Source organism: Notamacropus eugenii, chromosome 7 (genome assembly GCF_028372415.1).
Source record: "Notamacropus eugenii isolate mMacEug1 chromosome 7, mMacEug1.pri_v2, whole genome shotgun sequence".
NCBI classification, from domain to species: Eukaryota; Metazoa; Chordata; class Mammalia; order Diprotodontia; family Macropodidae; genus Notamacropus; species Notamacropus eugenii.
Window position 1 is genome coordinate 153187853 of NC_092878.1, and position 13287 is coordinate 153201139.

The 13287-nt window shown below is 39.4% G+C and overlaps 1 protein-coding gene across 3 annotated transcripts in view; it reads left to right on the forward strand.

The window, feature by feature from the left end:
- The window catches only part of RASSF6 (Ras association domain family member 6), a 60830-nt gene that overhangs the window by 24546 nt on the left and 22997 nt on the right, over positions 1-13287 (forward strand). For all 3 annotated transcript variants that reach the window (XM_072624330.1, XM_072624327.1, XM_072624329.1), the window contains one exon: positions 10658-10736. In XM_072624330.1, the coding sequence (XP_072480431.1) occupies positions 10658-10736 (79 nt within the window). The remainder of the gene's footprint in view (positions 1-10657; positions 10737-13287) is intronic.

Consider the following 13287-nt stretch of genomic DNA (forward strand, 5'->3'; position numbering starts at 1 on the left):
TGCGGGAGGGGAGGAAGTGGAAGGTGCAGAAAGGTGGCAGAACTACTTCCAACCACAATAGCTGCCTTCCTAAGTTATTGACCACCCAGCAGCATGGTGGGTAGATACAGACTTGGGCAAACTCTATGTCCATAGTCCAGGCACTCTGCTGCTGAAAGGTGAGGCTCTTGGGGTCTACTTGGAATGGGGAAAGGGGGACCCTGCCTGCTTCTCTCCCTAACACCACCTGTGGATTCACTGCTAGAACTCAAACACTGATGGATAAAGATAACCTAGCCCTGTCTTCCAGATGGGGAACAGGTGCAGAACTGGAGCTGCCAGTTGGATCGATAGTCTCAAGATTCAAAGATAAATGCTAAGCATTCAAAGTTTTAGAAAGGAAACCAAAAGATAGAACTTGATCCATTTCATCATAGGGAGGCAACCTGGTATTGTGAAGAAAGAGCTGCCTTTGAGTCAAAGTACTCTTTGTACCTGGGTACAAGTCACATCTGACAAACATTGACTGACCCTGAGCAAATTTTCACATTTATTTCTAATTTTAAATCTTACTTCACTGATCTCCCACCTAGTCAAGCTTCAGGAAACTCTAAAAATATGATTTGCATTGGTAGAGGGAGTTTCTATTGTGATTTTGTACAATGCTGACTTGGTTTCCCCCAAAAAAAGATTGAAGAGGCAAAGTATTATAATGCATAGAAGGAAAATCTTAAAGTCGGGAAGATCGGAGTTCAAGTTGCGCTTCTAATAAAAACTAGCTGCAGGACAATATTCTTAGCAAAACAAATAGTGAAGTCAAGTCACTTAGGATATCTTTAAAACCATTAGCACTATAAAGGAAGCAATTAACACCCTTTCTCCCTATCTCTCTTTTCATAGATATCTCAAGATGCCTTTATAACTTCTAAATCTTCTCTACACTGAAATGGTTAGATGATTGAAGTTTTGTAGTCTCATCAACTGTGAATATCACTCCACATCTTTGTACCATAGGTGATGCATCCCTAAGGTGGTGAAGGTTATCCATATACCTATTTTCATTTAGAAATTTGCAGGCAATTTACAGGCAGAGTATGGTGGTCATGGCGCCCACTTTGTCTTGGTGATGGCATGGATGTTTAAGATTGGGTTGTTGTTTTTCAGTCACTTTCAGTCATAGTCCCATTTAAAGATTTTCTTGGCGAAGATATTGGAGTGGGTTGCCATATCCTTCTCCAGCTCATTTTGTTGTCCAGCCATTCTAATCGTATTGCACTCTTCATGGCCCTTTTTTCGAGTTTTCATGGTAAAGATACTGAATTGGGTTGCCATTTCCTTCTCCAGCTCATTATACAGATAAGGAAACTGAGGCAAACAGGGTTAAGTGACTGGTTCAGGGTCACACAGTTAATAAGTGTCTGAGGTCATATTTGAACTCAGATCTTCTTGACACTCTATCCACTGTGCCACCTAGGACTAGCTACATGTAAATAAACCTCACATCCTTATTTTTAATACAAGCTGACAAGCTAGAGAGGAAGGGTAATCTTACTTGGTTATTGTCTAGGGATAACTCGGTCCAGAAGCCTGACTGTGGGGGAGAAAACAAAACAAAGAAAGCCTACTTAGAGTTTTATCTGAGTTTTTCTAAGTTGAGATTTTCTCGTAGTTCACTCACTGTGGATCTTCAGTGACTCCCATGGGCTTTTAGAATTCATCTGAGGTACATAACATTGAGAGCTGCCTGATGGTTTTCAAAGGTTTGCACTTCTGTGCAACCTAAAGTTCATTTTCTCACCTTTCAAAGTTAGATGCAAACCTTTGGTTGCAAAGGAAATTTCCACGGTTTATTTTGTCTGCAAAATGAAGTCTTATATAAGTTTGGCTTTAAAAGAGTCCTAGGGCGGGCAGCCGGGTGGATAGAATACCAGGCCTGAAGTCAGAAAGACTCATCTTCCTGAGTTCAAATCTGGTCTCAGATACTTGCTAACTGTTTGATGCTGGGCAAGTCACTTAATTATGTTTGCCTCAGTTTCCTCACCTGTAAAATGAGTTGGAGAAGGAAACGGCAAACCACACCAGCACTTAGAGAAGAATGACAAAGATATCTTCATACTTATTGGTGTTCCTTAGCACTAATCAACAAGAAACATTTATTAAACTCCTTCCGTTTGCCCTACTTGGCTAAGCACCAGGGATATCAAAGGCAAAAAAAAAAACAAACAAACAAACCCAGAAACACCCAGAGGAGAAAATGCATATAAATACACTTACAATTAATGCAAAGCGTCTCTGTGGAGGAACCACCAGGCTTCACACAGGAAGAAGCATTTGAATGAAACTTTAAATATAGGGATTTGAAAAGGAAGAGGTGAAGAGGGAGGGCATTCCAGGTATAGGGGACTGCCTATGCAAAGGCATAGCGAGGTGAGGAAAGCAAATTGTCTGTGATTTGTAGGAAGGGAAGAAATACACAAAAAGCCTTGAAAGGCTGTTTGAAAAATGGGATCTTTAATAGTGACCCTTGGTATAGCTCTTTAAGATTGGCAAAGTACTGTGAATGTTGTCTCATTTGAACCTCAGAACTTTATTATCCCTATGTTACAAAGTAAGATTGAGAGGTTAGGTGACTTTCCCTGGGGTCACATAGCTGGTATCTAAGACAGGATTTTAATTCAGTCATAACAACCCTATGAGGTAGATGGTATTATTATTCCTATTATACAGATGAGGAAACTGAGGCAGGCAAAAGTTAACTTGCTCAGGGTCACACAGCTAGTAAGGGTCTGAAGCAGGATTTGAACTCACAACCTCCTGACCCCAAATCTAGCACTCTTACTGTACCCCCTAGCTGCCTCTAAATTCAGAATTCTTATTGAGACCAAAATGGATTCTAAAGTTAGCAAAAGGATATCTTTACAGATATCAATAGATATAAACTGATGACCCCTTCTTGAGGAATGACCTAATATTTACATAAAACCCTATTTTCTTCCCTTTAAAAATGTTTAATAATACAATTCCGTGGTCCTCTATTAAAGGTTTTCTTGCTATCTGCTGTAAAGGTTTCATATTGGAGAAAATCGTTTTAAAGGCTATAATTATTTCATAATAATGCTTCGTGTTAAGCCTTATTATCAGTAGAAAATCATATTTTGCTATGATAAAGAAGCAGCTGGAACACTTGCCCTAAAGGTTTAATATTAAAGGATATACACGATTGTAAAAGTTATGAATATCAAGCAAATGTAGCTACTTATTGAGCAAACTAGCCATATTGCATGATGGCCAATCATGTAAAAAGAAAGGGGAAGATGCCAGAATTCTGGGTATCGTTGATACAGACATCCTATTGACCTTTATCACTCCAGTCTTGTGCAACGCAGAGAAGATGGAGGATGTACCATTGTACCTAATACATGTTTTTGAAATTCAGAACTCTAAAATGAAAAGGGGGGAAAGGACAAGTATTTTCTTGGCTTACTGATGGAATCCTCCATCTGTGTCCACAGAGGACAGGCCATCCTTCTCTCCTAGAATAACTGCTCTTTATCCAAGCAGCCCCAAGCCTATTTTAACCCACTCTGGGCAGCAGAATTCCTAGTTATAGTTGTATGGTCAGGACCTAGCAAGATGGAAAGGCTTTAATTATAGCTGTTGAAACGCTGCACATCTGTTGTTTGAAGACCAACCCAGGCAGATCAAGGGAGGTTTATCACCAGAGATATGAATAGCAGGAGACCATTTGGTTTTTGTTTTGTTTTGTTTGGGGTCATAGCAACTCAATAAACCTATTTAATATAATGAATTGGGGCCATCACAGTCTTCAGCGGAGATGAGAGGGAGGAGAAGGGACACCTACGTTGAGAAAAACATGGCTCCGTGAAATATTGAAGCATTTGGTCCCTCAATAAGCATTTATCAAGCATCTAGTCTATACCAGGAACTGGGTTAAGCTCTAGGGATACCAGGAAAGGAAAGAGACAGTTCTTGCCCTCACATGGCAGGCAACATTGGAAGAACTCTAGTTTTAGAGCCAGAAGATCTGGATTCAAATTGTGACCATACCACCTTAGCTGTGTGACCTTGGTCCATTCTCTTCATTTCTCTGGGGCCCAGTTTCTTCATTTGTCAAACAAAGGTTTGGACCAAATGGCCACCAAGGCCCCTTCTAGCACTAAATCTCTGATCCACCCAGATAGCTGTGAAATCAGCAATATATATTTATAAAGTCCAGTGGGAAGTGGTGTGTCAAGGCAGTCCAAGGATGCCTTGAAGAGGTATTTCATGTTGCTATTTGATGTTGCTATTTCATGTTGTTCCTTCCCCTTTCTCAGAGAAGGAGTACTTCTCATCAGAGGAGCAGTGGGTTTACATATACTAAGTACAGAGTACTCCTAGGCATTTCACACTTAGCACCCTATGTTAACTCATCAGAACAAGCCTTCTGCCTCTCCCCTACAGGAGTCCCACATCTATCATTCCATTCCATTTTGCTCTTCATGGTCTCTTACCCCTACCCCAACTTTGCCCTGGACTAAAGAATCACATGTGCCAGGCTGGACTATCTGGCACCATACTTCCCCAACTTTGACCTGGTAGAACATGGTAACAGGTTACTGGTTGCTGCACAAAAGTAACAGATGACTCAAACTGACCCTAAGGTAGTCGGAAGCACTGTTTACATTAAAATTTGTAACTCATTATCCCAAAATAGATGGCATTCTCTTCCCCCACCCCTTTTTCCTGGAATGACTTAGAATGACAGGACCAGAATTTAGAAGACAGAGGTATTGCAAGTGACAAAGGGGGTCTCTGGAGCATTCAAATCACTTGCCTTCATCCACTGCTTTTCTCTCAGATTAAGAAAGGCAGAACACAAGCTGATGGCATATGTTGTACCTGCAAAATGATACATAATAACCTGCTCTTATAGAATTTCAGTTTTTAGAGGATCATAGGATTTAGTGCAGAAAGGAAACTTGGAGACCATCAAAATGAACCGTTTCATTTTACAGGTGAGGAAACTGAGGTCCAGAGAGATGGAGAGATCACAAAGTTAGCAAGTAGTAGATCTAGCCTTTGAATTTGAAAGTTCAGGTGCTTCATTTTGTCAGTGGACGAACTATCTAGAAAGACACACTTACACACTTGCATTTAAAGGAGGAGATATCATATTGGTCAGTAACTTAATCTAATATTTGACTTTAAATATGGAAATTTTTCATCATTTTAATGTTGTTTTTCACTTTAAAGTATAAGCCCTATTCTCTTTTTCGTCCCCCAGTGGGAACTCAGAATAGCCAATTACCATCCTCTAGATGACAATGCTTAGCCCAGCGTAGGCAATTAAAATGTTTCTTGATTTTATCAACCAAGCATATTACTAAAAATGTCACTTATACATTCTCACTCAGCCATGGGAACATGGAATGAGAGCGTTAGAAGAAACACAGAGAGCAGTATATCATTTAAACCATCTCTAAATAGAAATCCCCTGTTCATCTTAACATCAGTGAGACACTATTGATAACCTTGGAAACATCCTAGCAAACCAAACAGGTTTGGACCCGAGGAGAGCAAATGTTCCTGTGTTTTTCTTTTATTTTTGTTTTGATTTTCAAAGAAGACGAGAGACTAGAGTTTGTAAATTCTAGTTAGACTTCAATTCCTAGGAAAATTCTAGAACAACAAACAAATAAAAGAGTCGGGACAGCGGTAGTGAGCTACCCACAACTGAAACCAGCGTCTTCCTTCCCTCCCCATCCATGGAGGCGGGCCAAGGAGGATGTGGGTTAATGATTATCAAGAAAAGGAAGTTATGATTCAATAGAGGCATCCAGGCCTCATTAAAAACAAGTCAAGTCAAATGACCTTTATTTGCTTTTCCAACTGAATTACCAGACTGGTAGAGTAGAGGGATGTTTTCATTTAATTTACTTAAGTTTTTTCCAAAATATTTACTGGATAGTCTCAGATTATTTTTATAGAAAAGATAGAAAGCTGTGAACCAGACATCTATAGAATTAGATGTATTCTGAACTGGGTGAGAGGTTAGCCTTCAAGAGGAGACATTAATGGCTCAATATAAAATTGCAAGAGCTCTCCAGGGAAGTTCTTCAGGGATCTGCATTTGGATTCAGTGATGTTTCATATTTATTAGTGACTTAGATATATTAAGCAGATAGAATGCTTATCAAATTTGCATATTCAACAAAGCCAGAAAGGAGAGCTGATGCTCTGGATGACAGTCAGGATGGGGGAAGAGGGGAGGACCTTGATGGAGATAGGAGTGAATTGAATAAAAATGAAATTCTATAGTTCTTGGTTTTAAATAATCAACATCATATGTACAAGCTGGGAAAGTCATGTTTAGATTGTCTGAAAAAAAGATCTTGAGAGATCCATGGATTTCAAGGTCAATTAAGAGTCAGCAATGTGAGATGGTGACCCAAAGGCCAATGAGATTTTGGGCTGCATCAAGAGGGGCATCATATCCAGGATTAAGTGTGTGATCATCCTTTGAAGTATGAAAAGCACTCTGCCCTTATCAGACCACATTAGGAGTAACATGGTTAGTTGTGGTTGCCACGTCAACCTTCCATTGGGTTTCTCCATTACTTGGCATTCATCATTGTTTATTATGTTATTGTAATCATTGTGCTCCATTTATTTCATTCTCTGTCAGCTCATCCAGTCTTCCCAATATTTCCCTGAATCCCTCATATCTGTCATTTCCCCATCTACAATAATATTCCTTTATTTTGTGCGCATTGATTTTTTCAATCACTTCCCTGTCAATGACCATGCTTTTGTTTCTTGTTCTTTGGTACCACAAAGAGGTGTCCTATGAATATTTTTAATGTAATTTGCAAATTAACCTATAGGTTCTATAAAGTGAAGTGAAAAATATTGAAGCAAAGTTTTGCTTTTTCCTTCTCTAGCCATCCCATAATAAATTCTGGTGCTTTTTCTTCTCCTGTCCTTTCTTTTCACCACTATCAGCACCCCCATCCCTATTCCTATTCTCACCATCATATCATCATGTCTTACATTTGCATAATGATTTACAACCTGAAAGTCATTTTCCCGCTGATATCAACTCATCAAGAACCTATGAGGGAAATAGTCAGCCAATAAATACTTGTTAATTATCTATGATGTGTCAGACTCTAGGCTAAATATACAAATACAAAAAAGAAAAATAGTCCCTGACCTCAAGAAGTTTACAATCTAATGGTGAAGGACAACGTGCAAAATGAAACTGAAAGATGGATGCCACTGTTATGGAGAAATTCGAAGTAGTATAGCTTGGAAGAACGAAGACTTGAACCCAGGTCTTCTGATCTTAATAGGGTGACCTATATTAGGAGAGACCTTGTATTCAGATTAATACAGTAATTTTAAATACCACTGAATTCCTAGTTGCAAAGTTAAAGTTACTTTCCCTACCAATTCTATTGTTGTTGCTGTCTGTCCTTCAACCTCAAAGAGGAACACATCATGAAGGTGATGCCATGACTTGCAAGGGAATTGGATTTAAGTGAGGCAGGGCTATGCAAAGTCATCTACCTCACTTTCTCCTCTGGAACCATCTGAGTCCAGTGGCCAGATACAGATCAGGATGGCTGGAGATGGTCCTGGATACAGTGGCCAAGAACCATTGTAACGAACCTTTTGAAAGGAAGATGGGAATGACCCAGACTCAGATGTACTTGTGGGGCAAGTAAGTGACACAACAGATAAGGCTCAAGGCCTAGAGTAAGGAATACCTGAGTTCAAAACCAATCTCAGACACTCCATAGCTGGGGGATCTTGGGGAAGTCCCTTAGCCTCTGTTGGCCTTAGTTTTCTCATCTGGGGATAATAATAGTACCTGCCTCCCAGGACTGTTTATGAGGATCAGATGAGATAATATTTGTAAAGCAATGAGCCCAGTGCTTGGCACACAGTAAGTGATAGATAAAGGTTAGTTACCATTATTATTTTATGCATCCCCCAAGGCAAGGAAATAGCACTGTTTTGGAATGGAGGTGGGATTATCTTGGCTCCATGAACAATAATGTAAAGAGAGCAGGAGAGAAATTTACATTTGGAGATAGCATGTGTGTTCCTCCTTCGTTGCCGAAAAGACCATGCCATCAGAGAAATAATGACATGACTTGCACTGGACTTTGTTTTGAGTGAGGGAGGGCTGTGCAGGTCATCAGCCTCACTCCTCCTCCAGAGCCATCTGAATCCAGAGAGCAGATATTCATCAGAATAACTGGAGATGACCCAGGATGAGGCAATTGGGGTTAAGTGACTTGCCCAAGGTCACACAGCTAGTGAGTGTCAAGTGTCTGAGGTGATATTTGAACTCAGGTCCTCCTGACTCCTGCAGTGGTGCTCTATCCACTGCACCACCTAGCTGCCCTGGAGATAGCATGAAAGGTCTCCTGGAGGAAGTAGTATTGGAAGTAAGATGTCATACCTCATCTTTAACATGATTTACACTGATAAAATCATGAGTTTTTCATGCTGAACAATTGAATGAGGTCAAGAACTTTGTTGGCAAGAATTTCCTTTAGTCAATCTTCGAGATATAATGGGAGCAGTTGCCAGGCTGCATCTCCATAGGTTGATGGCCGTGGACACTGGACTGGAAGCATTAGTAATGCCCAGACCCTGGGTTATCCCCACTGGGAAGTGGTCAAAGTAGTGATGGTGGTTTGGTTTGCCCCGAAGGTGCTGCCTCCCTCCTCAGGGCACCCCTGTGCTTCAGCAAGGCTGATTTACTTGACCTATGTGTGGCAGTTGATTGGGGTTGTGAGAAACAGGGATAGTGGCTGACCACTTCTCCACAGGAACTACTTCCCTAAGTGATGGCTATGAAGACTAGGACAGAAGTAGAACCAGTGGTCTAGGTTGCCACTCTAAGGGTTCCTGTGGATATCTGCCTTTTGATAGCAATTGTTGCTATCAGTGCTAAGGAAGGTGGGGCCCTTCTGCACAATTATTTCTCCCCTTGGTTTTGGCTTCAGGGGACTAGGCTTAGAAGTAGGTCTGGTCTTTTGGGGAACACAGTGTTTCCCAAGCCTCTTGGGTTCGTGACTCTGGGTTTTCACCACCAGCGTCTGAGATGGTGATCAAGGTGGTGGAGGTGGTTTGACCGTTCTGACACAGTACCTATTATGTATTAGCCATCCAAATTTATCTAGGATTAGGGGGAAAGGTGATATTTAGTTCTATTTTTTAAAGTCTTCATTTATTTGGGAAGAAATTTGTATACTTGCACTTTATTAATGAAATTACATTCATTTTAAAGTCAAAAGGCATATACTGTTTGAGAGTAGAGGTTATTTCATTTGTCCCCTACCACTTCTGTTGAATCAGTTACCATATCTTGTCAGTTCTACAACCACGTCTTTTATAGCCCTCCTCTTCCTTTTATTCATAAAGTCTTCCCACTCAAGTTTTGACCCTTATTACCTTGCACATAAACTCTTACCGTAATCTTCTGATTTATCCCCTTGCTTCCCATCTCTCCCCTCTCCAATCCATGTTCCCATTCCAAAAATGACAAAATAATCTTCCCAAGACATGGGTATGGCTTAGTCAGTCTTCTACTGAAAAATATACAGTGGGTTCCTATTGTCTTTAGGATAAAATACAAATTGTATAGTCTGGAACTTAAAGTCTCTTAAATAATAGGCATTTAGTTGGTGTTTACTACATGAAAATGAGGAATTCTGGACCAAATTATTTTCATTGTAGCTCTGCATGGAGGAACTCAAAGAATCTGTCTTCCTAAACAATAACTTCCTTTTTTTGTAGTTGATGCATTCTGATCGTTCAAGTTAAGAGCTAGGAAGCACATGCCTTTCCCTGGATTTGTAGCTACATTGAAGTAAACGGTCAAACTCCCTCTGAGTCAGTAAACAGTCAACAAGCATTTATTAGGAGCTTACTACGTGTCAGGCACTGGAGAAACAAAGAAAAACGAAAATAGCCCTTACTCTCAAAGGACCCACATTCTACTGGAGGAGACAACATTCACACAACTATGTGCAAACAAGATGTATACTGCATAAGTTGAGATAATCTTAGAGGGAAGGCAGTAACGTTAGGGGGTAACCAAGATAAGCTTCTGGCAGGAGCGGGGATTTTAGCTCAGATTTAAAGGAAGCCAGGAAGCAGAGGTAAGGGGGGAAAGAATTGAAGGCAAGCTGAGACAGCCAGAGAAAATGCCTGGAGGCAGCTGTACACCCAGGAAGCAAATGGCATGTAGAAGCTGAGCAAGAGACTCTTCAAATAATCACAGAAGCTTGCCAAGTTCTGCTTGTTCCAATGGGCAATTACACATCATCATTTCTTAGTAGCCAACTGGGCTCTTCTAGATTAGCTAGCTCCTAACCATTATTTTTACTCCATTCCTGGGATATAGATTTTAATCATTTATCATCCATCCCACCCATAAATTGCCTTGGGTAGAAAAATTTTAAGAACATCCCTACTTTTAAAACGAAGCTTCAGCTATCAACCAGCTACTTTGGTCCTAGAGAGGGATCATAGGGAAAGAAATCATAGAATTATTCTTTTCTATTCCGTTTGCTTTGTGGAATGAAAATTCGGTGACTTCCTTTTATTATCAACATTATTGAGACTGATGGTATTTTGATATGGTCATTTCTTGCAGAGAGCAACTTAATTCTTTATTGAAGATCTATAATACTTTTTATGCGGACCAGAAGAACCGGCATATTACATACGGTGAGGTAAGAACATCATTGTTCTTAAAAATTGGGGAATGGCTGAACAAGTTGTGGTATACTATTATGATAGAATACTGCTGTGCTATAAGAAAAGATGGGCTCCTTGATATAAGAAAGCCAGGGAAAGCCTTGCACAAAATAATGAAATTGAAATGAGTGGAGCCAAGAGAACATTGCATGCAGTAGCAGCAACGTTGTTTTAAGAATGACTAAGCAAACAAGTTATTTTGACTATCATCAATACCCAAATTAACTGTAAAGGACATAGGAAGGAAGACACTGTCTGCATCGAGAAAAAGAACTGATAAATAGAAGTATGCATGGAAGAATTTTACATATATATGTATACCTAATTGTGCCTATTGGAAGCCATGATAATCTTGTTGTATATCTGAAAGGAATAGTCAGGTGTACATGGTAGATTTGCAGTTTCATGGGCAATCATCTTTTTATAATACTATGTTATGCAAATATTTGTTTTATTCTATAAATTAAAAATACTATTGAAAATAATAGATAATGGATAGATAATGAATTTGATACTCAGAACAATACTGTAAATGATCTGTGGGAAGTATGGTCATCAAAAAAAAATTTTAGAAAATGAGAACCCTTGAATTTGCAATTTCATCAATTTGATGATTCTATTAAAGGCCCCTTGATAAATTTCCTTTTTGATTTAAACCAAACAACTCAAAGAGTTTGAATCTCACTAAGAAACGGTGGCATGCCACAGTCATCATCAAATTGACTAAGAAACAACTTGTTTTACGTATATATGTGTGTATATACGTGTGTGTATACATGTGTGCATATATGTATATACATACATGCATACACACACATATATGTAATGGTATACTATATAAAGGTCCCTGAATTCCACTTCTGAATCATCCTCCAAGACAACAAATCTGAAGGCAACTCAAGAGCCAGATAACAGGAGCACTCAGTCTGTCTCAGAAATAACTGATGTAAATGAGTTAATCTAAGTGTTTAAAATAAGATTTGAGCCAAGTTGGTAAGGGATGATTATTCTGGTTTATGGTATTCACTCATATGACTTGTTTTTATGGGGGGCAGGGTGGAGCAGAATTTGGTCTCCTATCCCCACCTTCACTTTATGATGTCATCAAAGAAAGTAGGGGTGGGGGTGGGGAAGGGACAAAGGACAGAGTTAACCAGGCATTAGTATGTTAACGAATTGCTAGGATATGTCTCAGACCCAGTCATCCTGTGAAACCAGTTACTGATTAAATTGGAAGGCAGCTCACCTTCATCTGGGTGAAGAATGGTGGCTGTGCCTAGAGAAGGTCACTAAACAACCAAGCCTGCTGAGCCCAGGAGACATTGGGTCAGTTTAAGAACTTAAGGAATTCAAGGCAGGGAACAGTATTGTGTGACCTCTAAGCCTTTTCCAGAAAAGGGGAGAAGGGGTAATTTTTCTGTCCAACCTGCCACATTATTTGTCATAGTACATATTACAGTAGAGTCAACTGCTTGGTAGGAGACACCCCATCAGTCAGCAAGTATTTCAGAAAGCTGAACAGTCTGAGGCAGGGAGCAAAGTCACATTCTCCAAACAGACATGGAGGTGGTGTTTAAGGTAGAAAGCAACTTCAAGGAGTGTGTGTGTGTGTGTGTGTGTGTGTGTGTGTGTACATATAAAACTGTATGTATGTATATGTATATGTATATATGTATATGTTATCTAGCAGTTCCATTGATATTTCTCAACAACACAAGAAACTTTTACAAAAATTGACCATGTGTTATTGGGGAGAATGGGGGACAATTCTTCCCAATATTATTTGACATGATTCTAGGTGTAGAAATGCTGGGTAGAAAGAAATTAAAAGTAGAAAAGATCTGCAAGGAAGAGCAATCACTATCCCTTTTTACTGGTGGCCTCATAGTTTACCTAAATGATCCTGGAAAATCAGTAAAGATACTGGAACAATAGGCAAAGAGATATTGTAAATAAATGTAAAAAGGCAGAGAGAGTAAATATAGCATTTACGGACAATGATGCAATAAAAAGAGAAATCAGTTTAGGAATAAGAAACAAAAAAACCCAAAAGATTCAAATTGGATATTAAAAATAGAATCATGAATAATGAGCAAGCCAAAGAATAAGTTATAGAAACAATTGATAATTATGTAAAAGAAAATGATAATAAAGAAACAATATACCAGAATTTCTGAGATGAAACTTAAGCAATCCTTGGGGGAGTGGGATATATGTATATATGTGTGTATACGTATGTATGTATGCACACACATATACATATGTGTGTATGTATGTATAAAATTATATGTGTATATATCTAAAAACATACATTATGAAAATATGAGGGGGACAGCTAAATGGCACAGTGGATAAAAGGAGTCTGGAGTCAGAAACGCTCATCTTCTTGAGTTCACATCCACCCTCTCAGACTCTTATTAGCTATGTGACCTTGTACAAGTCACTCAACCCTATTTGTCTCAGTTCCTTATCTATAAAATGCTGGAGGTGGAAATGGCAAACCGCTCCAGTATCTTTACCAAGAAA